The sequence below is a fragment of the Lycorma delicatula genome, chromosome 6 (assembly GCF_047948215.1).
Source record: "Lycorma delicatula isolate Av1 chromosome 6, ASM4794821v1, whole genome shotgun sequence".
NCBI classification, from domain to species: Eukaryota; Metazoa; Arthropoda; class Insecta; order Hemiptera; family Fulgoridae; genus Lycorma; species Lycorma delicatula.
In genome coordinates this window covers 122,018,751-122,046,631 of record NC_134460.1, presented here as the reverse complement: position 1 = coordinate 122,046,631, position 27,881 = coordinate 122,018,751, and the positions used below count along the sequence as shown (strand labels likewise).

Below are 27,881 nucleotides of genomic sequence, written 5' to 3'. Positions count from 1 at the left end.
ATATACGTACGAGTATATAGCCTGAAAAAATAAAGAAATATTTCTTGGAAAGTTGATACTTTTCATTTAATTAATTGATTAATGACATTGTTTCAATAATTTTTTATCTCAGAATAAACCGATCAAACACTCTAATTATTGTAATAGTTGTTAAACCCTTTTATCAGTAGTGTAATCTAAAATTGTACTTTACTTCTTTAATCATAAAAATTAAAGCCGATGTATTATTTCTGTGATTGCATATTCATTTTAAATAATTTACCGGGTATATACTAAAAAGATTGAATGAACTTAAGCAATATTTTAATGTAGATTTAATTAAAAACAATCAGAAGTAGTTACAACAGGATTTATTTTTGAACTATTATTATCAATGTATCAACAGTATTTTCAATAATATTTTTTAAAAATATCATTTGTTTATATTAATTTATTTCGAGCCATATTTTTATAATTATACAAAACAAAGTACGTGTAATATGCCGTTATATATATATACATACGTTAGTAGTTAAATACATTATTAAAAATAGGTTTTAGTTATTTAGAACGGGGAAATTTCAACCAATAAGATGTTACATCAACAACTGATGAGGAGGAAATTTTAACCAATCGCAAAGCAGCTACGTATACACTCCCTTTTACTCTTATCTTGCGTAAAATATCGCCCTTCCCCCAGTCCGCTTCGTCAACATCTTTTTAGATGTGTATCGATACATTAAACTGTTTTAGTATTTACTAATTAGCTGTTGTCTTCTATGTCGTTCTTTCTTAATGCATATTTTAATTTTATCATAATTATTTTGTTTTACATTTGTATTATGTTTCAATAATTTGTTTTATATATTTTTTTTTTCAAGATGATATAAAAATTCAGAATGATTTAATTCCGAAAAATTGACGGTTTTTTAATATAAATTTTTTATTTATTTACATGTGACAAAATTTTTAATAGGACAAAAGTACCAATCGGATAATACATTTGTTCAACAAGAGAAATATTTTTTGTAAGCTGCACTGCAATTTAGGTAAGTTAATAGAATAAAACATTTATTAGTTAATTCATTAACATTCATCATTTTAAAATAGTCACATCAACAATTAGTCATTAGCGACTGGAAAGTAAATCTACTAAACGTGTAGTCTTAAACATAGGTTGGCCGACACTGAGATGTGTGGTTAACTAAACCCCAACCACCAAAGAACACCGGTATCCACGATCTAGTATTCAAATCCAAATAAAAGCAACTATATTTACCAGGATTTGGACCTAAAACCTCTCGACTTCGAAATCAACTGATTTACGACGATGAGTTTACCGGGTTAGCCTAGGGGTAATATTCGTAATAATGGTTATAATGATAATAATAATAATAATAATAAAATTCCTTAATTAGAATGTGAATTGTTCATGGATAGCTCAAAATTTAAACATCCAATTTAAATTTGCATTCATATTTTTATGTTTCTAATAATATTACAATAATTTATTTTAATGAATTATATAAAACTTTTATACGAATTTTTTATATTAATAACTACAAAAATAATAACTTAATACCAATTCGAACAAAAAAAAACCTGTGCCAGGATTTACCAGTACAAGCGTATTAATTATAAACTAACATCGAAAAAAATTACAGTAAAACTGTAAACCGTACAGTAAGACTCTTACTACGAGTCTTACATATATCATTTCTTCCGCTCAAAAAACAAAAATTTCTGTAATATAAACTGTTTTTAACAAAATGATACTGATATCAAAAAGAGAGACATTAGACATTTCTATTTTCAAAATCTGTTATTATTTTAAAATTTTGTTTAAAAAAAAATACATATTACATAGATATGTAATAGACAATAATAGATATGTAGTAATATTGTAATAGATAATTAACAATGTTTAAGCGTTCCATATAATAAGCAAAAAAAAAAGAAATTTTTTTTATAAAACTTACCTTTCATATCACATTTCGATCTCTTACGAGTACATATCACATTTACAGAAATAATACAATTCTTATGATTATTCGTGGTTTAATAAATTAAATCGGGCCGGTAAGAGTTTTATAACATTTTTTTTCTATTTTTTGCTTATTATATGAAACGCCTTAAACGTTGTTTATTATCTATTAGAGTATATCTATTGTCTATTATATATATTTAATATGTATTTTTTTTAAAGAAAATTCTAAATTAATAACAGATTTGAATAATAGAAATGTAGTATCTTACCTTTTTTGATATCAGTATCGTTTTGTTAAAAACAGTTTTATTTATATTACAGAAATGTTTGTTTTTTTGAGCGGAAGAAACGATACCTGCGAGACTTACCGTACGATCTATAATTTCATTGTAATTTTTTGGATATCACTTCGTTTTGTTACACAATTTTTTTATTTTTTTGAATTACTGATTGTTGTTTTAAGGATTTATTATTAAAATTTATTACCTTTGAAGAAAAAATTTCACGGCCAATTTTTTTGTTGATAGTCATATCATTCACTTCATATCATATTTTTCCTTTTTTAAAAACCTAGTATAATGGACCTTCAAGAATCTAAGATCCGTGATGTAAAATTGCACTTATTTGTTTGTAAGTGTACCCTAGATTTTTATCGTATCTGTGGACACACTTTTTATATTATTATTAAATTAACTTTTTTTTATTTCTCCATTAGTTATTTTAAACATTTCTAACCGAAGAATAACAATTTTACCGATCGAATTTATTTCTAACAAATCTTTGTTTCCACATTTGCAACACTTTCCTACCGTTCATGTTTTTTTGTATTTTATTAGCAGCTATAATCTCTTGTAAAGTAATCCTTTTATTTTTTTTAATGAAGTGATGGGAATTAAAAAACTTGTTTCATCTTCAGTACGTTCTTTTACTTAAGGGCATTTACTATTAAAAAAGCTGTAGTATATTTTCCTTTAAATTGTATTATTTCAAGAACATTATCAAGTTTCTGTACGCTTCCTAGTACTATCAAGTACTGCTACCTAGTGGCGCAATTTTTAAACCCATATTTTTGTGAAAAAAATGACATATTCAAGTCCTGTGGTTCATCAAATGGAAAAAAAAGTCTAACAAAATTTGAGATATTTTTTGAAAGTATTCTTTATTACAAATCTAATTGAACTGAAATATAGTGTTTTCATGCTTATTTTTAAATTTTTCCCCCATTTTCATTTCACTTAAAGGTTAGGTCATGTTTAGAACCGTAAAAATAGTTCGTTGACTTCACCGTGCCGTCCAGTTCTGCAGACTTACCGGCGAAGTTCTAGCAAACTTCTTGATATTGAAAGGTTTTTTTAAACAAAGTTTACAGAAAGAATTTCAGGGGACGTTCTTCACGCGATAATAAAGATAAAAATTCGTATAAAACATAGAACCGGAAAAACGCTTTCGATTTATATCATGCAAAACTTTCGTCCTGACTTCTGCTTCAACGGTAAAATGATGCCATATTCTGAAATTCTTGGACGAAAAATATGGACTAAATTTGATGATTCCATATGGTTTTTGATCTGAAAAATTGATAAAATGAGTCCCTGAACTGTAAATCTAGTAATTTTTGAGATAATTATTGAAAAAGACTAAACTGGTGTCGTGAAATCCAATATTTATTAGGTTTGACTATTTTAAATGGGTAGTAAGAAAATTTTTAGATTTCAATTCGAGAATCTATGAAAATCATACTAATCTGAACATTGAGGAATATTTTAACAAATTTGACTTTTATTAACATGGAAAAATCATAACATACTACAATTTTAAATGTATTATTCTTGAAAATAAAGTTTTCTAGAAAATACAAAATTTTCTATAGAAAAAAGTCTCAAAAAATTGTTATATTTCTACTGGCAATTAAACGAAGTTTTTTAATTCTTTTAATACTTTTATTTAAAGTCGCATCAGCAATTAGTCATTAGCGACTTATCAGTGTAACTGTAACTATACTGGTAAATTTGTAATCTAACAAACTCAGGCCGACTACTGAGACGTGTAGTAATTGAAACCCAACCATCAAAGAACTTTTCGCAGTCAAGAGTTCTAAGGCCCAAATCCTAGTAAAGGCAGTTAATTTTATACGGATTTGAATACTAGAACGTGGATAACGGTGTTCTTTGGTGGTTGGGTTTCAGTTAACCAAACGTCTCAGGAACGGTCGACTTGATATTGTACAAGACTACACTTCATTTACATTCATAAATATCATCCACATTCATTCTCTGAAGTAATACTTTACGGTGGTTTCGGAAGTTAAACAGAAAACAAACCCCACCAAAGAACACCGGTGTCCACGATCTAGTATTCAAATCCGAATAAAAGTACCTTTATTAGAATTTGAACCTGAGAACTTCGACTTCAAAATCATCTGATTTGTGATGACGAGTTTACCACTAACACCAACCCGGTGGGTTAAACGAAGTTATTGTGCGTAAAGTTAAAAAATTATGTTTTGCGACAATATGTTACTTTTCAATAATTGAAAAAAAAACCATTTACTGCTAGAATACAGTTTTGGACGGTATTTTATTCAATTTTTCAATCAAAGGCCATAAAATTTCCCTTATAATCTAAATTCCAAAAAATTTAATATGCCTTGATTCCCTTGAACCAAAAATAAGGAGAAATTTTCTGAAGTTGGAAAACGAAGCTTCTCTGAAACCCATGCTTATAGAAAATTTTTTATTTATTTTCACTTACAAAATATGTTTTGAGATTCTTTCAATTTCTTCGTGAGATATTACGCGCGCCTATAAATTCAAAGGTAAAATATTATTATAAATAATAATAAAAAAAAAAGTAAGATCTAGAAATATGTAAGGAATGCATTAATAATGAAAACATAACTTGATATTTATTATTCGATTTAACCTTAATAAAAATCTCGTAAATTTAAAGGAGATAACTAAACACACTTATAAATTTTAAATAATAATTTTATTCTTACACGATACCTTTAAAAAATAAAAATTGTCTTAATTTATTTAAACTCATTTAATATAATAAAAAAATTGCTGAGAAAACTTTAAATATATATTTTTTTAACATGGACGTATTATTACGAAAAGATGATTCATTTTGCCTGAATAGCATCCTATAAATTGAAGGATGTGAAATTAGATATATCTAAACCGTAGATCACCGAAGTTAAGAAACTGTGGGTATAGTCCATTTTATACTCAGAGAACTTAAAACTCTAGAATTCGAGGGCACTTTTTAAAATAGTAAAGAGTATTGTTTTTGAAAATTTTTTTTATTAATTTCTGAAAAACGGCCATACATTTTTTTTAAATAAAATTTTAGTTCGTTTGTTTTTAGGTAGTATTATATTATTTTTCATTCATGTAAGCGACTTTTACAGAGTTGATGTTCATAAAAAAAAAAATAATAAAACTTTAAATCCGAGTTTCTTAAAACCAATTTGTACAATTTTAATAATGTAATTTTTTTGCAATATTACACGGTTACTTTATTTGTTAATTTGTAGAAAAGTTTTCGAAAATGATACAAGGGATTGGTGTTTCTCAAAAGGGTAAACAGTTGTTGTAAAGTGTTAAATCTACTCTTAATGTTTTTATATTTCGAAACATAGCAGTCCATAATCTTTAAACGCGGTGTGTACCTTTATATTTAAATATCAAAAGGTTGTTTTAATCGGTAGAGATGAATTGATGCAAGCGATGAAGTTATTAGCGTTGCGCTTACACGGTCGTCTCTGGGCATGTATGTAAAAACAGACGTTTTATTATACTGTGCCGAGTTGATAAATTTTAAAACTATTTTTTTAAACAAAATTTTAATATTATTTAATTGCGTAACGTTTACCTTAATACCCGTAGGAATTAAATGAATTTTTGAATATTCTGTGATATATAGCAAGAGGTTCTGTGATATATAAGCAAGAGGTTTCAGATTATTAATATTAATTAATACAATACCTTTTCTACTTTCCCGTCTAGATGTCGCTATAGCAGAGCCATAGCTCTAGAAGGGAAAGTATTGTAATCGATCTAAATTGGGCATTTGCGGGTTTCACCGGATTTTGATGTTTTGACACCTCCTAAGGAACCCAAAACACCGGATGGAAATTTTCCGGATGTTAATGTTCGTATGCACACAGGTGTGTTCGGTGTTGACCTCTAAATCACTTTATATCTTCAGAACTACTAGACCAATTTTGACCAGACTTAGTCAAATTACTTCTACATATGGGGTATTGATCCCATTAAATTTTCAACTTAAAAGGTCAAGGGGGTGAGGATGTAGAGCAAGGTCACCCTCCGGATCTCGAGATTTCGCCCTAAGGTCATATTTTTGTTAGGCACATTTGTTAACGATTAAAAAATAACAATATTTGCAAAAAAGACATATATTTAAATATAAGTTAAACTTATATTAAACAATATTTGCAAAATCGTACCCCTCCCCAAAAAAATACTCTAAACCACTACTATATTATGACTCACAGGTGAGCGGTAGAATTAAATAAATGAATAATATTTAAAGTTTAAAAGAGTAAATCGGTCTGGCTGGGTCACGAACTCGATCGCCCGCTTGAGTCGGTACCTGATGAGTTAAGCCTCGCGGCTACACCAGCTACCGACTGTACAACCGAAATTTGTTCTACATAAGTTATGAAATTACGTTAGATTAGTTAGTGCCTACCAACGCCGCTAGTACCGCCACACCCGTGCGAATTAAATACGGTATGCGCGTGCGCTTTAGTTAGAATCAATAAATTAAACGAAGAAATATATTTAAATAAAATGATTAATTAAGCTTTGTGTGTGTGTGTGTGTGTGTGTGTGTGTGTGTGTGTGTGTGTGTGTGTGTGTGTGTATGTGTATGTGTGTATGTGTCATCAGAAACAACTGTGTTGTCAGCTTTTTTTATTTAATTATTAATAATCTTATTTGCAACGTTTCGCTTTTCGATGGCGATTAATAAGAGGCTATACATACTTTTGGAGCTTAAGTGTTTTATTCACTGAATAAATGTGGTAAGGCCGGATGAATGTATAAAGGCAGTAATAAGAATTATTAATAAACTATATTTTCTGTTAGTCAACATTAGAGTAAGTTTGTAATTCCTGAATTCAAAATGTAAAAACGACAATTCAACATTTACGGAATGCATGCTGAAATATTTGTTGGTATTTTTTTTATCTATTTTAGAAAGTTATTGTGTTTTGGGTGTACATTTTTTTTATTTTAGTTCAAAATCACCCGAATTGGGAGAAGAAAATGCTTCTCAAGGCATATTTTTAGAATTCTTTTGCACATTTTACACGGATATAAAGTTGAGTAAAGGTAATTAATCAAACAGGACATATGTGTTTTAACTTTCTGACGGAAAATTTCAGTATGACAATTAAATATTGTAAAATTAACAGAAAAGGATTGTTTGGGAGTGTGTGTGTTCAGAAAGAGACTTAAAACCTTTATTAAATAAATCAAATTATGAGGATTGCATTATATTTTCTGCTATTACGTGTTTCGTGATAATCAGTAGTATTTATTATACAAAATTATTATTTGATTACAAGACAAAACACTAAAAAAAGCTGGCAACGAAATTGTCGAACTTTTCTATAATTTATTTATAGAATATAATCCTTTCTCCTGTGATAAAGTTAAAAGTTAAAAAATGTAATTATAATTGTAAACTTACTTATTTTTTATTTACCTTTTTACTTATAAAAAGAAAATTAACAAAAAAATATTTTTTGTTAAACCTGTAACAGGTTATAAAATTAATTCGAGTATAATTCTTACTAAATCTTGAAATATCACTTAGTAAATTGCAGAAATTACAGGATTTTGAAATGTTACCAAAGATTTAATCTTTATTTGAACTTAAAATTTACCCTCTACTTCGGTGATAAGGATTGAAATATTTTTTTATTCGGACAACGCCTCATACGTATAAAGTTATCACAAAAAAAGTTGATAGATTGATGAAATAAAAGTTGTAAAAATTAGCCAAAAATAGGTTGGTTGGTAGCTTGGATTATGGAGTGGCCACCAAGTCCTTTTCCATACAAAAAAATAAACATGAATTCTGTTTTTCATTATTTTATTTAATAATTTTACCCGTAAAAGTTACACCCGTATGTGCTCCTCCATTATCCGAACAGTTTTATCAGCTACAAATTTTGTTTAGATATTCTTTTCTACGCTGAAGGACCAAAATTATAAAAACTCTCTGACAGCAGTTTTCATCTCATATCCAACTTAGTCGCAAATGGGAGATTTTTTCTTTGATTATGGTCTCCAAAAGGAGTTGTTACAGATTGTTAAGTAATATTCCAGGCGTCCACACATCTTCGGAGCGCCCTCTCAAACCATCGCCCTTAAAAATATTAATTTAAAAAATCTCTTACCATGAACCACAATGAGCTGGAGCTCCATCTTGCTGTAAAATGGAATTCCATACAATCGATCGAAAATGAGGAAAAAATAATTTCTGGAATGTTAAGTATGAAATTCTGTTTCAAATTCCATCCATAAATGATGGTTCCATATATCGGAATCCATATATCGGAATCCATATGATTTCAGGTACTGGGTGGTCTGTGATTTTCTCATAAAAGTGGAGATTTTTTTACACCATAAATGGAAGTTCCGAGATTTATCGGTGAACGAATCTGTTCCGTGCTTTTAATAGCGTTCATTTACGATGTACATCCATGAACCCAAACATCAGCATTAAGTCTTTCTTCAACTGAATTATCGCTTGTATCTACTATTTTAACTTAACACAGCACAAATTAAAATTCTCACGGACACTTGAAGAGAGCATCAATTAATTCTAATACTGGCACTACGTTAAGTAAATGTAAGCCCTGATTAATGTTTACAATCATCTGATGCGGTTTAACCAACCTGAATGTTATATCATGGAAGAGGAATTAGGGGACCTTTCTGTATAGATAAAAAATTGTGGAGTTTTTCAGTCAAGCGATATTGATTATCACGAATCGTATGATAAATAATTAGATTGCTCGTACCGAGATAATTACTTAATTAGAGAAAAATAATCTGAATAAATATATACTGGAAAGATTTAAAAGCCAAAATTTTTAAAGATTTACAAACATTCCATTTTTAGGAATGTAGAATTTTCTGACTAACAACCTCTTTACAACAATTTTTTCAATTTAATTTTTTTAATGGAACGTTTAGTTTATAAAAAATATACAGAAGGAAATACGCATAGGATAAATAGAACCTGCATTAGCTCACCTCTACAAACAAAACATTTAATGTTTAAATACAAACATAAGCGCCAAATTTAAAAATTTTGGATCACAAGGCCTCGAAATATACCCATTCAAATTATTTATCTTTTTGAAAAACAAACAGTAATATATATTAACAATAATTAATATATGTATATATCAGGTTTATAAACGAGAAACGACAAATTTGGAAGAAGTTGAAAATTTCTAATAAAAACATAATTTTATTTTTACCAGATATTTTGTAATGCATAAAAATGTGGTTTTTCTGAATTTTATGTTTTTATTTGAAAGCCGGCATTTTGTTTCTATAAATTCTAGAAGGTTGAAATTTTTACGAGGGAGATTCAATAATTAAAGAGACAAATTGATGTAGAAATGAAACAGTTTGTAGGAGGAGTTTTTTACTTTTATGACTTCAGTTTGGCATCAGTGAGATGAGCTGAGAACAGCTGATGGATAAAAATTGTTTTGTTTATAACCGCAATATTGCATTTAACTATGGCGTGTCAGCTTAAAGTTTCCGCATTAATTGAACAACGTTCAATGATCCGTATTTTACTTTCTAAAGGTGAAAAACCGGCTAAAGTCTTTACTCGAATGATTTTACAGTATGGTGAAAGTTATATGAACCACGGAAATTTTATAATTGGTAGAACAGTTCAAAAACGGTCGAACCATAGTGACTGACGAGCAACGTCCTGGCCGGGCAGTTGAAATGTCAACTCCTTCGCTTGAAACCCACATTGACGACATTATTCGTGAAGACTGAAGTATTACAGTTGAACATATAGCAAAAACAGCTGCAATAAGTGTTGGCACAGTTCATAACGTTATTAATAACAAGCTCAGGTACAGAAAACAAATGCAAGGTGGGTCCCGAAAGAGTTAACGCAACAACACAAGGAAACACGACTCAAAGTGTGTTCAGACTTGAAAGAACACTATGAAAGGGAAGGTGATCCTTTTCTAAACAAGATTTTAACGTGTGATGAAACTTTGGTTCACAATTTTGAACCAGAGTCCAAAAGACAAAGCATGGAATGGAAGCACACCAACTCACCTGTCCGAAAGAAATTCAGAATGCAAGCATCAGCGGGAAAAGTCACGTTGACTATCTTTTGGGATGCCCAAGGTGTCATCTTTTGTGATTATTTGGAAAATCAGAGTACAATAAATAGTGTCTACTACTCAGACATGCTGGTGAAAGCCAGCAATGAGCGCAAAACTTCGCGGATCTCAAAGAAAAGGCGTGATATTGATACACGACTATGCTCACATCGCCCCAGCTGACCCAAGAAACCATTGGAAAAATGGGTTGGGAGATACTACCACATCCTCCCTACAATCCAGATTCAGCTCCTTCGTTTTTTCATTTGTTTGGTTCATTCAAGGAGGCATTACATGGAAAAAGGTTTAGCAACAACGAGGAGATTAATGAATTTTTGGGAAAGTGGCTCAAACAATAAGACAAAGACTTCTTTGCATCAGGTGTAAAAAAAATAGTTCATCGTTGGGACAAGTGTATTAATATTGGTGGAGATTATGTTGAGAAGTAGTAAAAGTCTCATTTTGTAAAAATACACAGTTTTTTCTACATCAATATGTCTCTATTGAATGTCCCTTGTAGAACCTTTGTTAAAAGATCTGTAGAGTTTAAAAAGAATCGATAGCGGTATGGGCGAATTAATACTAAATCAAATAGTATAACTATTCGTGGGAGACAGTGAGCGTGTATAATTAATTATATATATATATATTTCGATTCTTTTTCTTTTTTAGATATTAATGTGTTGAATTTATGGAAAGTATTTTTTATGAACCTCTCTTCTTCAATTAGATCAAACTGAATTTTAAAAACAGATTTAAAGTCCTTTTTATACTGTAACTTTCTGAATTCAGTAATTAAAGAAATATATCAGGATTTGAATCGGGTAATAATTGTTAATCATTTACAGTAGATATATTTTTTGAGACAATTTCAGTTCGATGTTTTTGATTTTGCAAATGACCTATTTTTCAAATTCCCATATTTTTTAATCACATATGAACATTTCCCTTTGCTTTAGGAAATAAAAATATAATATTAAATGGAATTAAAATTTTGAAGTAAAAGATAAACTAGATTTTTAAAAATTAAAATTTTAGAAAATGCCTGTTTTTTTTACCGACCTCTCACCCGTTCAAAAGTCTTAATATACAGAGTAAGTACCATAAAACTGAATCCATAACGAAACCGCTAACCAACACTATTTATAGAAGACTCACACAAATAGCGCGACTAGTGGATGTATATGTTACTAGTAATTGTTGCTGCCGTTTGTCATGTGGTTACGTGTCAGAGCAGTATACGTTTTGTTGCAGTGCAATTGTGTTGTGTAAAATGCCTTATTCAATCTAGGAGATGATAGCTTTAGTTGAGACCTATATTCGTTCTGGATCGTTTGAAGAATCACGTCAAGTATTCGTAGAAAATTTCCGAATATCTGTATCCCAGCGAAGAGTAACATACACGATTTAGTTAAAAAATGACATACAACAAGTTCGGTTTCAAGTGCAAAACGAAAAAGGCAACCTTCCGGTAGGATTCCATTCACCACTGCCGATATTGAAAAGAGAATTACTACCGGTCTAGAAGATGCCATTTTAGAAGAATTTTATGCGCAATTAACTGATAATGAAAAATAATACAGCTTCTTCCAACAAGACGAAGCAAGGAACGTTTCACTGAATTGCGTTCATGCTGCGTTCACAAATGAACGAACTGTCAGCAGAGAACGGTGGCCTCCACATTCCCCAGAGTTGTTCTACTTGCGATTTTTTCCTTTGAGGCTACTTAAAGGAGGGAGAGTTTATGCATCTAATCCCCACAATATTGCTGAACTGAAAGTGAATATTCAACGAGAAATCAACGCAACTGGCAACAACGTTATGCGTCAGATGACTCTCAATACGATCAATCGAGCACAAAAATGCATCGATGCCCAGGGTGGTCATTTTGAATATATTTTGTAACAATAAGGAAAATAAATGCTACATTTAAATTACGTTTTATATTTTTTTAAATTTTATTTATCCGTATCATTCCAACATAACCTACCGATTCTGCAGCGGTTACATTATGGGTTCGGTTTTATGTTACTCATCTTGAACTGTTTTTTGTATATCAGTTTTGAATAAGAGGCAAAATGAGACACGCAAATTTCGATTTTTTTCGTAATCAGGAAATTGTTTTTAACAAGGGCAAAAAACAAAGAAATAAAATTTACTTAATTAACATATAAGATTAGATATCACAAATTCAGGAACAGATGTAATCAAGAAACATATGGTAGTTTACAGAAATTTTAAAATAATTTGTTAAATAACACAAAATTTATCTCTACTCACCCTAAATCTTTCAATTTTTTTGTAATTTGTTTGTTGTCAGTGTAATCCTGAATGCCGAGACGACGTGCAAGCGAAGAAGAATGGGAAGAAGAGAGACTAATTGGAGGACAGCAAAGAAACGCCGCAAACGCCAGAGAAAGAGCTCGAATGAGAGTCCTATCAAGAGCTTTCTGCAGATTGAAAACCACTCTACCGTGGGTACCAGCCGATACTAAACTATCAAAATTGGATACATTACGTTTGGCCACATCTTATATAGCGCATTTAAGAGCATTACTTTGCCTCGATCAAGACGACGACATCGAACAAACTAATCCCGTTCATCCATTAAATTTGGTAATATTAATATTTATAAATATTTTTACTTAATTAATATTTGTTAATTTAGGTTTAGTCAGGAAAGTTTAAATGTTTCAATCTCTACATCTTTCCCTAAGATAGGTCATCAGATCAAGGCTATTACAAAATTGGCCACAATTTGTTATTGTTCTGATTAACATCATGTTGAACGTAGGGCATAACACAGCTATACGAGAGAGATCTCTTCAGAAAATAACCCAACCTTTTTAATTACACGACAACGGAGATATTTATTGACCTGCGGTTGGCAGTATTGTGTTCCGCATACCTCCTCTGTAACCACATGTTCTTGGATTGTTGATATCCCGTTTAGTTTTCGTTTAGCGTTTAGTTTTTGTGTTATTGTTGTTTGAGTACAACATGTTTAACTCTGTTAGTAGCGATTTTTGTAATGAGTAATTTTTTTTATCACGGACTGATGGACCCTCGACTCTTCCTGGTCGAGGGTCATCTTCGATTGACTGACGACTACTTTTAAATCGTGAAAACCGTTCGTAATACTGCGGACAACTCAGAGCATCATCTCCATAAGCTTGTTTTAAAATTTGAAACGTTTCTGTTAAAGTTTTCCCCAGTTTCACCCAAAATTTTACGTTGTATCATTGCTCCCGGAAAATACACATTAAAAAATCGTTACTAACATTTAAATGCGTTGAACTCAAATAACAATAACACAAAAACTAAACGAGACATCAACAATCCAAGAACATATGGTTACAGAGGAGGTTGTACGGAACACAATGCTGCTAACTGCACATCACTAAATATCTCCGTTGGCGCGTAATTAAAAACGTTCATTTATTTTCTGAACAGACCTCGTATGTAAAATTGTACTGTCATTTCGGTTAAAACTAAATACAACTATCATAGATCACCCGCAGGCTTCCAGATGAAATTTATCAGTCAATGAGATCTATTAAATTTATTTAACACAAATTTAAACAAAATAATATTAAGTACTAAATAATAGTATTAAACTTTTACTAAATAATAGTTTGTTTAGTGCTAAATAATAGTAACCAAATACACAGTAGTCTAGAATACTATTTTCAAGATTATATTCATAAACAAGTTTTACATTCTCATAAACTATAACTATGACGGCAAATAAACGTTTTTATTCACCTATCTTGTGAACGAAATGTACAAACTTACACAAATTTTGGATCGACCAAAAGATATAACAGTTACAAACAAGAACTAAACAAATAAATAAAATAAAATAAAAAATAACAATAATTTAATAAAAATAATTTCCAATGATCCAAAATCAACCGGAGGCTATCTATGGAAAATTTTCGTTTGTGACTTTGTATTAATTGCTCGTGTAGCACAGCAAATCGTGCTTTTCAATGAGTACATGTGGTGAAAGGGATTCACATGACATACATATATGTCATATTTATAGAATTTACTTATAAATGTTTCTTTAATTAGCGTCTACCCGCGGCTTCGCACGCGTACTTGACGTCTAGCTTTAGCCCTTCGACGCTCATTTGTATGATCTTCAGTCTCGGTAGCATTGGATGCTGTTTGAAATTCAGGTTGCGGGATTCTTTTTGTTGCTTATATGTTTCTCTAAAGAAAAGAAGGAAAATTAAAAAAATTCATCGAAATCGGTGCAGTAGGTTTTGGGTGATTGAGTAATAAATAAGCTTTCAGATTTATGCATTAGTAATATTTGATATAAGAATATTATTAAAAATATATTTTAATTTTGTTAATGAAGTATTGATTTTTAATTGGTAAATTAAACATTAAAAAAACTGAATATTTAAAGAATGGTAAGAAAAAAGCCGACAAAGAGTTGCGTAACTTTCCCGGGAAAATCAAAAAAGTACTTTGTCCTCACCCATTTAACTTAGGATTAAATAGGGCATAACATGAAACATAACTGTATAATAACGAGCGATCTTCTTGGCAGAATGGTAGCATCTCGGCTTTTCATCCGCAGGTCCCGGGCTGGAATCCCGGCCAGGAGTGGCATTTTTCATACGTTGCAAAATTTCCACTTCATATTCCCGCATTTTCATATCAATCTAATATCTCCTCCTAGGACATAGTAAATTATGAAAAAAAGTTTTTTATTCTTTGATTAAAATTCTGAGATACTTGCTAGTATCGTAGTCAGATCAGTTGTGACCAAATTTAAATGACATCATTTACCCATATTCAGAAATCATTGTACAAAATTTCATAAAAATTGGTTAATCCAATGTGAAGATACGTGACGAAAACGGTGTGTGACGAAATAAAAGTCAGATATTTTTTTGCCTAAAAATTCATGAATGAAATTAACGCGTAACCAGTGACATACTCAGGTAATGTAACCACCTAATTAATAGAGGAATGTGACTGAGTCCAAAAAAGAAAAAAAGTTTTTTTGCCCCTTCTCACATTAAAGTTTGAATAAGATAAAACGCCGTAGAAAGTATCTCAGGTAAGTAAACAATAGGTAAATACATAAAAATGTACTCATACACAAGAATCGACTTAACAACAAATCCTTTTTGAAAAATATTTAGTAAAAAAAAGATATATTTTTCTGTGGAAAAATCAATTCAAGAGAATTAAAATAAAAACAATATCTAAATTATTGAAAAAATATAATTTTTAAGCGCTTAAATTATCTGCCATTTTTATCAATAAGGGCTGAAGAGATTTAATAAAATAAAGTCCAATTTTCACAAAACTTTGTTGGAAAAAAGTCTAAAAACGATTGCAATACTTTCCCGTAGACGGATTTTTATTTTAAATATTCCAGAGTTTTAAAAATATTAATGAATTAATTCTGAAATATTAAGGTTGCGAAAAAGATCAAAATGTTCAGTAAAATAATTCGGGCTCGATTTGACCTCCCTTGATCAAATTATGTTTTTACCTTAAAAATTAAGCAGTATTTAAAATATGAAAAAAACAAAATTCTTAGTAAAGCATTTTAAGCCCCGGTGATCCCCATGGTCAAATTAAGTTTTTTTTTATTATATTGTATTTAGATTATTTTATTGCTAAAAAATAAATACAAATTTTTAGTAAAAACATTTGGAGTCATATGACCCACTTGTTTGATAGCTTCTTATATATATTAGGTAGATTTCATAAGAAAGCTACCTATTGTAATGGGTTCCATGTTTCGACTTCCGGAAAACGACATATCTTCGCGTTTCACATTCTCCAGACTCCAAAACCACCGTCAGTTCAAAAGTTTATATATATTTATATTTTACTTTCTTGTGAACACGATAACTGCCGTAATTTTGCTCATATAATTTTCGAATTGATACATAAAACAGAACGACCCAAAATCTCGGCCGAGTTCGTTAATGGGCAATATCGGATCATGGGGGGGGGGGTGGAAACGGGGTGGCTTTTTCGAAAAAACAAAATATAACTTTCTTATTACGTAAATTTTCGAATTCTTTTAAAGTTCCTACTATTCTTTAGATAGGGGCCTATCTAAAGTAAGCCTATGTAAGTAAAGTCTTTTGATATCACCAACCATTAGCCCAGGGGGAGGAAAAAATGGGATTTCGAAGACAAAAACAATTATTCCTCCCTTAATAGGCAAACTACGGAATCGGTTTAAAGTGGTCGTTAGTCCTCTAAGCATTATCTAAAATCTTTATCTGAAAAAACTTTTGATATGACAACCCTTACGGCAAGGAATGTTGTTGGAATTGGTAGAAGATGGAGCTTGTCGCATGCTAAACATGTGAAACTTTTTTTACTTGCAACCATTGTCGTATTGAGTAAATCTGAAGGTTTTCTTAACTTTAAGATGGAAATCTTTTTCATTCCCTCCTTAGCACCAGTGAAATCTACCTCTGCCTTCCGGCGTACCCCGAAAGGATTTTTTTTTAATAACAGCCACAGACTGAAAAACTGATAAATTATCAAAAATTATAAAGCAATTAAAATACTATTTTTTTTAAATTTTAAAGTCGATCCCATGATACCCCCAATTTTTTTGAAGTTCCAATATCGTCTAAATGTTTAAAAAATTAATATTTTAAGTTTGTTTAACCTCCGGGTTCGCAGTCAAGCAATTCTTTCCTCAGAGGATGAGATGACTTTTGTAGCGTGTGTGAAAAATACCATGCTGACAGGGATTTGAACCCAGGACTTCCGGGTGAAACGCCGAGACGCTACCACTCGCGCCACGGAGGCCGGCAATATTTTAAGTACTGGTGTCATTCAACTCTCTTGTTTTTTTAGGGTGTAAAAGTATATTTACCGGCGTAATTATTTACTAAAAAAAGTCGGTCCAATTCCTTGCAATATTATTCAACAAGGCTAAAAAAATTATATTTTACTAAAAAAAAAATTACGAGTACCGTGATGCTCCCTGATCTGACGTGCGCGAAAATCAGGTTAAACCTCGGATATAATAAATAGCCACATACTATTTTAGTCAATGGGTTTCAAGGTATGCGGCAAAAACTGTTAAGAAGTAATGCTGAATATCTTCACATCCCTAAATTTGTTCGACTTATACTTTGGAATTTTAAACTCAATTTTCTACATATATTGCTAGTTTTCTCATATTTTACTGGAAGAGACAAAAATTCAAAATGAGGAAAACTACTCCTACTTTTTTTTTAATTTTGTCCAAAATCTAATACCATCAATGTGTCAAATTTTCGAAGAATTTATGTAAGCCAGTCCGGATATATTTAATTCTAGTAAAAGCAGTTAGTTATTTTTACACGGATTTGAATAATAGAGCGTGGATACCGATATTCTTTGGTGGTTGGGTTTCAATTAACCTAAGAAATGGTCGACCTGAGTATACAAGACACTTCAGTTACACCCATATATATCATCCACATTCATCCTCAGAAGTAATACCTTACGGAGGCTAAACAGAAAAGAAAAGTCCGGATATATTAATCAAAATACAGGCCAACACACGTACGTACATTTTCCGTTATAAAAAAGTTATTTGTATAACTTTTTTTTGGATTAGACTAAGGGGATCCAGAACTGTCCACAATTAAAAATCTTTGATACCGGGATTTTGGCCGAAAGCTATACTTTTCCTTTATAACTATACTGCTGCAGTAACAATAAAGAAAAAGCCCGGTAAATAAAAAAAAAGAATAATAATAATTAAAATCATTCAAAAGTAGTAAATAAACAGATATTAGTGGACTATGCACCGCACCCAGACTCCCAAGGACTTTTATGTCGTGTATTTTGTCCCGTGCTCGTCACTCATGATACTGAGAGATTGACAATTGAAAATGTTTATATAATTACAATTTATTGGTTTCAAAATACATGTAAACAAGATAAATCAATAAAAAATAATGACAATAGTAATAATAATAGTAAATGACAATAATAAAACAAATAATAAAGATAGTAATGACAACCACAATAATAATCACATTAATAACAATGACAACACCAAACAATAATAATAAATGTCAATAATAATAATCAGTGATTATATACAAAACAGAATTTAAAGTAGTCGTCAGGATTTATTGACAGGTATATTGAAAACCATAGTTCAGCTCCACTGACAAAAGACATTAGCATGACCGCTAGTCTTAACACTTTAACTACTAGCCTTTAACCTTGTATTAACAACAATAGTATAATAGATAAGACAAGTATAAAATTCTTTCTCTGCAAATACCTTTGCTGTTCACAAATAAAATTACCCTAACAATTTAGGAATGAAATTTAGTACATTATCTCTTTCACTTATAACTCACCGAACCATTTCTTGTTTTCGTGTACTGGAGTTACTTGTGACGTCATCTTAATCGCGTCGAACTTAATTCACACTAGAAATTCGCTCATTCACTGATCTCTTCGCAGAATACTCTCGCTTTAAACTTGCATAATAACTTCTCTATCGAAGCATTCTCGCAGACTCTCCTCATAGAACTCGTATCATAACGTCTCGCTTAGACTGATCTCGCAGAACTGATGGTATCGCAGTTGGGTCGGGTATCCGCTTCAACTCGAAGCATGAGAATGATCGCCCGCCCTCACACATTCCCACGAAATTCCTACCCTGGTCCGGTAATTCTTCTCACGAAACAACATCTGTTTAGGCGTGTCAGTGGGCAGTATTACAAAAGACGATTGTTAAACGGAACTGTTACCTTTACAAAAAGGGTTTCTTTTAACCCCTTTTATGGATTCCTCCCATTATTATATTATCTACTATTTTGTTCTTAATTGGTAGGAATCCGTTACCTAGGACCGTTATACCGGTCTTGTTATAATATGCTACCGTGAAAGACTGATACCTGACAAATGTCCGGACATCCTCCTATGAACGTCGATACATACCAAATACGTCGATAAAAGACCGAAATATTTGTTTATTCGAATCTTCGCTGGTACACATTTACAAACACAGATAAGCTCTGGTGGGGGTCGAAACGATAACTAGAAATTAAAAAAAAAATTACTCAATATTAATCTCTCGGTAAATAGATTAAGAGAAACCCTAGTAAAAAAAGGAAATTTAAATTTAAGCCAAACATAACCTACGCTCGCTAACCACGTCTAATTTAACGTTAAATATAAAAATTCTCCAACATTGGAGCATTTTACAAATTGAAAGGACCAATCAGTATATACAATATGTAAAATGCATGTATAAACGATAACGATTCAAATAAATGGTCAGATGGCTTGCCCTTTGTTCAATTTTTTTTATAAAAATATTTTCACCATCATTATAATTTTCACCATCGTGCATGCTGAAAGGAAGGGGAGGAATTTGATTAATCGCTTCCAATGTAGCAAAATAGATTTTTATATTTACGTTAATTAGACGAGGTTAGCGAGCGAAGCGAGAATAGGTTATTTTTGTCTTTAATTTAAATTTTCTTTTTTTACGAGTGTTTTTCGTAATCTATTTACCTTAGAGATTGGTATCGGGTGATTTTTTTTATATTTCTAGTTATCGTTTCGACCCCCACAGAGTTTATCTGTGTTTGACACATATACCGGCGAAGGTCGTAATAAGCAAATATTTCGATCTTCCACCGACGTATTCATATGTATCGACATTCACCGGAGAGTTTGATATTCTCTAATTTCGATCTCACGGTAATGTATATACAAGCAAGGGAAATTTTTACCCACCTAAAATCTTCTAATAAATTTACAAAGTTTATAAAGGCATCTTTTTTTCTACATGCATTGGTCGTAATTAAATTTTTAATGACAGTTTATTAATAATAAATTTTTACTTATATATTTTATTATTGTTATAAATACAAAGTAGAAGAAAGATGTCTTGTTTAACGATATAAAGTTGTAAAGGGTTAAAAAAATGTAAGTTGTTTATATAATTTTTTTTTTTTAGTATAATGTTTAAAACAGTATTTATTACTACTGTATTATATTAGGAATGCATAGGAATTTACAACAGCTGGGAACATTTTGCTTGTACAGTAGTATTTACGTCTCGTCTTTCTCACTCGCACTTGCACTTAACCCTCTTTTTCTAATACACATTTAGGCGAATGAAAAATAAAAGGGGCGAAAGAAAAGAAACGAAATTAAACTAAACCGTTGTATGTTTCGCTGGAACGGGCGCGACGGGCGCCATTTAATTATTTTCTAACAATTTGTTCTGTTTGTTTGTTTATTCGTTGGCGTACGTCCCATATTCTACCAGGTGGACTTTTTCTTTCCTTAACATGTTTACGTAATATCAGTAATTTTATATACCCCCCTTTCTTACCGCCTTCACCATTTCATTTCATTACACTCAACTATACTTCAACATTTCTTGTTATCATTAAGACTAAATAAGTTACAATCACTAAATATTTATTTTTAAAAACTGTAAACTATTATTACAATTAACTAATATGTAAATTAAATCAAAACGCCGATCCATTAAAGAATACCGCGCTGAGTATATACCTAAAGAAATCAGGAATTATTTCCACCATTTATTAATCATTACAATAGGGTAAATGTTTTTAGATCTACAAATAATATTTCATTATCTTTGATGGTAAAAAATAAATTGATAAACAGGGGTACAAAAGGCTCTAAAATTCGACGTTTATACAAAGCAACTTCCTTTTTTATAATACCTTGTAAAGCGTAAGGTATAAAAAATTAATCAAAACATCAACTAAGAAAAAACTCCGCGTTACAGTCGATCTTCAGTAAATTATGTCAATATATCTATGGAAAAAACTTTTTTTTTATTTCTTCAGGGTTTCGGTTACATTTATATAAACCTTGAGTAAATTAGATCACATCCGCAATCACATGATAATCAGCAGAACTAAAAAATTACACAACAACTTTTGTTATAAAAACATACATTTTAACGATTATGAATGACAATAAACACTTAACTGTAGAACAAGAGAAAGAAAAATAAAAGAAATTATATATAGTAGGAAAAATTATGAAACAATGCGTGAAGAAAAAAGAAAAGAACATGTAACAAATTTCAAAATAAGATAACGCACAGCACACACAGTTAAAGTTACGATAGCCACACTAAGGCAATGAGGTCTAAAACGTGTCTCGTTTCAAACGTCAGCCCCATAGTCTAGAAGGTTCACCGTCAAGTAATTTGGTTATAATCGTTTAATTTTTACCCACGACGCAACAGAGACGGTATATGCGTTTGTGGTAAGAGGTTTTGTGTGTGTGTGTGTGTGTATGTCTGTTACCATTTTCCTCAAAAACTATTGGACCAATTTCGAAGCGTTTTTGCATTACGTAGGTATCACTTCAGAGTAGGTTCTTAGATTAATTTTACGGTTGTAGGCCACCAACAGAGGCTGCAGTAAATGTTCTGTAAAACGGCTGGGCCAATTTTGAGAAGTTTTTTGCAATACATTGGTATCACCTAAGAGCAGGTACTTAAATTAGTCTTACGGTTATAAGCCACTACGGGGCGTTGCATTACATATGTTTCTTCTTCAAAACGGCTTCGTGGGGTTTTTAAAATGTTTAATTTTATCGCTTGTATTTTATTTAAATTGGTGGTAAGATTTTTTAATGTTCTGTAATTTATTAAAAATTATATTGAAAGCAAGGTTCTTTCTCATAAGCCGAACTATTATTTTGATTTATAAGAAAACAGTTCTGTTATCTGCGGTTCGATACTGATAGATACTGTCCATTTATTAAGAATAAATGACTTTTCGTTTTAGCAAACGTCGACCAATTATTAACACATAAATCAGTTAATATTTTTAATTTACTAAACATTGGTAAATATGATTTATTACATAGCGATCGGTAAACAATAATTTTTATATTTTGAAAACTATTTGTAACTTTTGTCAGAATAGGTTGCAGGTGGTATGGTATTAAAAAAAAAACATAAATCACTCCATAAAAAAATGGATTTACTAAACTAAATAATAAATTTCACCTTTTTCATAGAGGCAAATGCACTGTCAGCATACCAAATCCACTAAAATACAGCTGGTGTAAGTGCTTACACAAACTGACTGTAAGATGGACATCATTACTCTCAGAGAAATTATTTACATTTATCATGGGCTTAAGAAAGAGTGAGAAAGATAATTTAAAACATACGTTCTCAAACTGGGCGATAACGCCTCGTTATGGTCGCTGGAGGCCTTAGAAGTCGCTGGAGTGGAACGGTAGAAGGCTCACAGAAAATTGGGGGCGTTCAGGCAGTCTAGGAAGGCGATGGCTAACCCATCGGGTTGGTCTAATGGTGAACGCGTCTTCGAAAATCAGCTGACTTAGAAGTCGCGAGTTCTAAGGTTCAAATCCTAAGTTAGTTAGTTTTATACGCATTTGAATACTAGATTGTGGATACCGGTGTTCTTTGGTGGTTGGGTTTCAATTAATCACACATCTCAGGAACGGTCGACCTGAGACTGAACAAGACTACACTCATATATATCATCCTCATTTATACTCTGAACTAATCCTGACGGTGATTCTGGAGGCTAAAAAGAAAAAGAAAAAAAAGGAAGGCGATGGCTGATTAAAAAAAAAAAGGCAAATATTTTTTCCTGATATTTCAAACCAAAATTAAATACCTACTACACTAATACAAAAAATTAAAGGGAATATGATTAAATACCCGTTTTAACTGCTCTCATTTCAAATGTAAGTTTCAACTCAGAAATAAGATGTCACGTTTAAAAAGAATAATTGCAATTTCTGTTTCTAAGAGTGCATCTTAAAGACAGCAACTGCATTTGTTATTTTTAACAGATGGTAAGTTTAAAAATTTTTGGGGCGCTAGAAAATTTTTGATTCTTAATGTGGGCGATAGGCGAAAACGTTTGAGAATCAACGGTGTAAAGCAACAAGTTAACGTAAAAATAAATATAATACAATTTTTATTTCTGATTTAATACATTTTTAGCTTCATTTTCTAATTTTTTTTCTTTTTACAGACATGGCCATTTACGTTTCAACAGTCGCCTGGTGGTAATAATAACGGAGGAAGTGTTAACGGTTCAGTAATTCACAGTGACAATACACCATCATGGAATGACAATCGTCATTCTTCACCGTTATCGACGACGTCATCATCATCATCATCAGGAAGATCTGAGGATTGTAATAACTTATTAAATTCTACTTGCAATAATAACGACAATGATATCATTAGTAACAATTTACATTACAATAATAGTAATAACAACAATAACAGTGCAACATCAATTAACAGTTACTTAAATCATCATAACCATACGAATTTTCACGATACATTATTACAAATTGGATAAAACGATCGATTAGAATAGATTGTATGTAAACAATAAAAAATAAAAAAACATTAATTAATATTTTTATAAATTGTAGAAAATTTTAAAGAGCCTTTAAAATACTAAACAAAAAATTTAGGGAAAATAACAAATAGTTTACGAATTTTTGTTTACTTCAAATTGGCCCCTGAGTGTAATATTGTTTTTACATTTTCGACAACTTCTTCAACCACACGATTTTCTCAACAAAAAAAACTTATAATTTGTTTCAGGAAATCATGCGGCAAATCAAAACATAAACAGTATTCTGATTTAATTTAATGTAGCGCAATACATCCGAGAAAAAACACTTCTCTTCTCTTTACTTTTAATATAGAAATGAAGTAAAAATAACTTGTAATGCAATTATATATTTACCTTACCGCTACATTAAAATTTCAGCAAGTAAAACAGAAAAACTATTTGTTACCTCAATGTATTTCTTCAATACCCGATAAGCTACAGTCTACTGAACTATTGTCATCGTCTCCCAAATTTATCACAATAACTTCAATAATATTTTCACATAACTATCTGCTTCCCGTGTTTTTTTCTTCTTTAATTACAATTTTGAATAAGATTTTTCGAACAACTGCATCTACTCTATTAATACCTTCTATCAATAAACCTTTTACATCATTTAACTTAAATGTTGTACTCCCAATGTAGCCTTTAACTTGCGACCATATCAATTTTATCGGGTTAAAATTCCAGTGGTATGAAGGAAGACGGAACAAGACACAATTTTTTGATTTCATCTACCTGATAATAATTGTTTAACTGATTTTACTATTTTTAAAAGTTCTACTTTTAACATGACTTCGGTGTACGCGATTTTCTTATATTTAAATCATTCAGCAATTTCCGATTTTTGGGTCGAAGCTTTTATTACTTTTTCAGTTTTTAGGAAATGATAAAACACGTTTTACCGACTTTTCGAAGAAAACTATAGTATTTTATTTTCGGTCGCATGGACTGATATGGTGGGTGGGGGTGGAAATGGATTTTCTTCACGTTTAGAGGTATGAGAAGTACTAAAACTCCATACTTAAATTGAGGTTTCCATATATACATATATATATAACCCCGCTTTAACGCGGTTATCGGGGGACTTACGTGACAACCGCGTTATAGGCTATCGCATTATTTCGAGAAGTAAATTTTAAATCACAATGGGGATCAATTAAAAAGATAGGCAAAAATCAAGCAATAGTAGTTTAATCGAAAAAGCCAATACAATATAATGTATACTTACATAGAAATAAGTTGCGTAAGATACGATATTTTTTCTTTGAATGTAAATTATTTTTTAAAATAAGAAGTTATTGTTTTTTGTTTCGCGGTTCTATGTTTCTTCTTTATAATATATGACTTTACACTTTATAAATGCAATAAATGACGAGCATCACTATCACTTTGTTGTTCCATCCATGTTATTACAATATCTATATTTTCCAAAACGTCTTTTATTGAGGGTGTGGACCTCTCTGTAACAGCGACCTCTGCAACACCTTCTTCTTCCTCCGACAAATTATCGTTAGGTTGTAGAACGGAGTTTACAATTTATTCGTCGGTCATGTAATGGGCAAGGGGTGTTTGATTGTCTTCTTGAACCCACTTACTGAGATCACTTACAGACAATTCTTGCCCGGTTGAATTTGACAACTCCAGTGCGTATTCGTCAATAAAAATATGAACACTTCCTGTTTCAGTGTCTTCTGTATTATTCTGTGACAATACCGACCAACAATTTTCAATTGCAATAGCATTACGTTACTTCATGCTGTTACAACGCTGTATACAACACTTTTTAATGACACAGTTTTAAGAAATTCTGTTACCTGTAATTCTGAGTTAACGATAGCGGTCAGTAACTCTTGTCGTTAATAAGTTTTAAATGCCTGAATAACTCCTCGGTCTAATGGTTGAATCAAAGATGTGCTGTTCTTGGGTAAAAACATTCCGATTACTTTCCCATCTTTAGATTTCAGAAAGTCAGTAGGCGGATGAGCAGGGCAATTGTCAAGAAGTAATAAAGTTTTTTCTTCCAATTTTCGAACTCGTAAATAATTTTTAACACAAGGTACAAATTCGTCGTTAAACCAAGTAAAAAAACATATTACACGTCATCCAAGAATTTTTACTGTTTTTAAAAGTAACCGGTAATGAATTCATATTATTGTGTTTGAAGCAACGTGGGCTGGCATACTTGCCGATGAGCAACGGCTTCAATTTATGATTTCCTGACTTATTCGCACACAAAAGAAAAGTTATCCTTTCTTTGTTCATTTTCATACCAGACTTATTTGGTGTCCGCTTCGCATCTAATGTTTTTGTTGGCAATAGTTTATAAAACAAAGCAGTTTCATCACAATTATATAACTTCGTCACGGAAGTTATTCTCTTCTTTAACCGATTGTAATATTGTTTGTGAAAAATGTTCGGTTGCCGTCGCATTTGGTGAACGAGAATCTCCTTCGATATTTACTTGGCCTATCCCATGACGGATTTTCCATCGCGATAACCAACCGCTAGAAGCACTGAATTCTTCTCAATTGTTAATTTGTTCATGAAAATTTAGTGCCCGAGCTTGAATAATTGGCCCTGATAGCGGCACTCCTTTTTCTAAAAATCAAAGGTACATACACTCATCTACAACATTAACATCATCGAGTCTAACCTTTTTGCGATCAAGTCCGACTGTTTCATCTACCAAATCGATAAAAGAACGCAATTTGTCTTCTTCTTTCACCCAACCATGTATAATACCTTCAGGCACACAGAATTCCCGGGATAAACTGGCTTTCGAACGACCTGCCTTAACTTTTTCAATAATTTCTAATTTTTCCTTTACAGAATAGGTTTTTCGTTTAGACGACATGTTAGGCAAATACGAACGAAAACAAACATTATAAAATCTAATAAATAAACCGACGTAATAAAACTTAACGATACTGGTAAACACAGTAAAAGCAGCTCGGAATAAATCATAATGCGTAATAACTTCATATACCGTTTATTGTGCCTTGTACAGGCAGCACATTGATGGTCTTATCGTTGTTACAGGAAATGAGTGCAGTATGTCGTAAGAATTTCTCCTATTACTCTATTAAAATCATAGTTTAGTTTTTTAGTTAATCATGTTTTGGGGAATTCCAAGGCTTTAAAATTGGTCGTGAATAATTGACAGATGTTATATTAGAAGCGTATTGTTCATAATTTCAAATGATTTAGTGGAGATTTACATTGATATCGAATACAGTGGTAGGGTGACTAATATTTCTTCATCCTATTTTATTTTTTCAGATATTTTTTAGGGTACAGGTTATAATCCGCGTTATATCCGTATCAGTGGTATATCGATTTTATTAATAATTATTAACCTTTGATTGTAAAAAATTTAACAATAAATAATAATTCAATAATAACAATTAAAAAAAAATCAGTTATTAGTGAAATAAAATTTTACATACTTTTCATTTTAATTCAACAATTTTTTTACAGAGGTTAATAATTATTAATAAATCAATATATTTAAATTACACAAAAAAATTAATAAAAAATATGTGTATATGAAGTCGGATTCGAACCGAAGTGTACATGGTTACGGATCCGACACATTGTCACTTACACCACATACCTACTTGAGCGACGTGAAACAAAATTAAGATATTAACGAATATAAAATACTAAGGAAATTTTTAGGGGCATTTTTCTATGTAACTGTCCACTTTATTAAAGAATTAGAGGATCGTATCTCGCTTTCAAATGAAATAAGTTTAAATGAAGTGCAGAAAAAAATATGTATATGTAATTTAATAGGCGTACAAGGAAGTCATCTGGCGTGGACACCACACCAAATTTATTTAGTTGACTTCAAAAACTTCGTTAAAACTACCAGTAAATAAATAGAGTTACGTAACAAATTTATAGAGAATATATGAGTTTGAGAAAGTTTATGTAACTGAAGTCAACAGATCATGAAGACGAGTTAAAGAAATTTAATTTTTAAGGTACTAAAATATTTTATATTAAATGAAATGTTTATTTCGGTTCAGAATTAAAATGCTCTATTCTTCTGCCGCATCTCGGTCTGTTTGTTTTAAAAAGTCAAATGTTCAGCTGACTTTAC

The 27,881-nt window shown here is 31.1% G+C and overlaps 1 protein-coding gene across 1 annotated transcript; it reads left to right on the top strand.

The window, feature by feature from the left end:
- Window positions 1-685: 685 nt before the first annotated feature.
- On the top strand, window positions 686-27,065 carry HLH54F (basic helix-loop-helix domain-containing transcription factor HLH54F). The gene is made up of 3 exons (XM_075368465.1): window positions 686-1,028; window positions 12,688-12,983; window positions 23,396-27,065. The coding sequence occupies exons 2-3, from the start codon at window positions 12,699-12,701 to the stop codon at window positions 23,729-23,731; spliced, it is 621 nt and encodes a 206-aa protein (XP_075224580.1). The 5' UTR covers window positions 686-1,028; window positions 12,688-12,698; the 3' UTR covers window positions 23,732-27,065.
- Window positions 27,066-27,881: the final 816 nt, after the last annotated feature.

What these genes read in the sequence shown, in the direction of transcription:
- HLH54F (XM_075368465.1), top strand. Translation starts at nt 12,699, where the DNA reads ATGCCGAGACGACGTGCAAGCGAAGAAGAATGGGAAGAAGAGAGACTA. An exon ending in CCGTTCATCCATTAAATTTG is followed by an intron (nt 12,984 to 23,395) that starts GTAATATTAATA and finishes TTCTTTTTACAG; the next exon opens with ACATGGCCATTTACGTTTCA.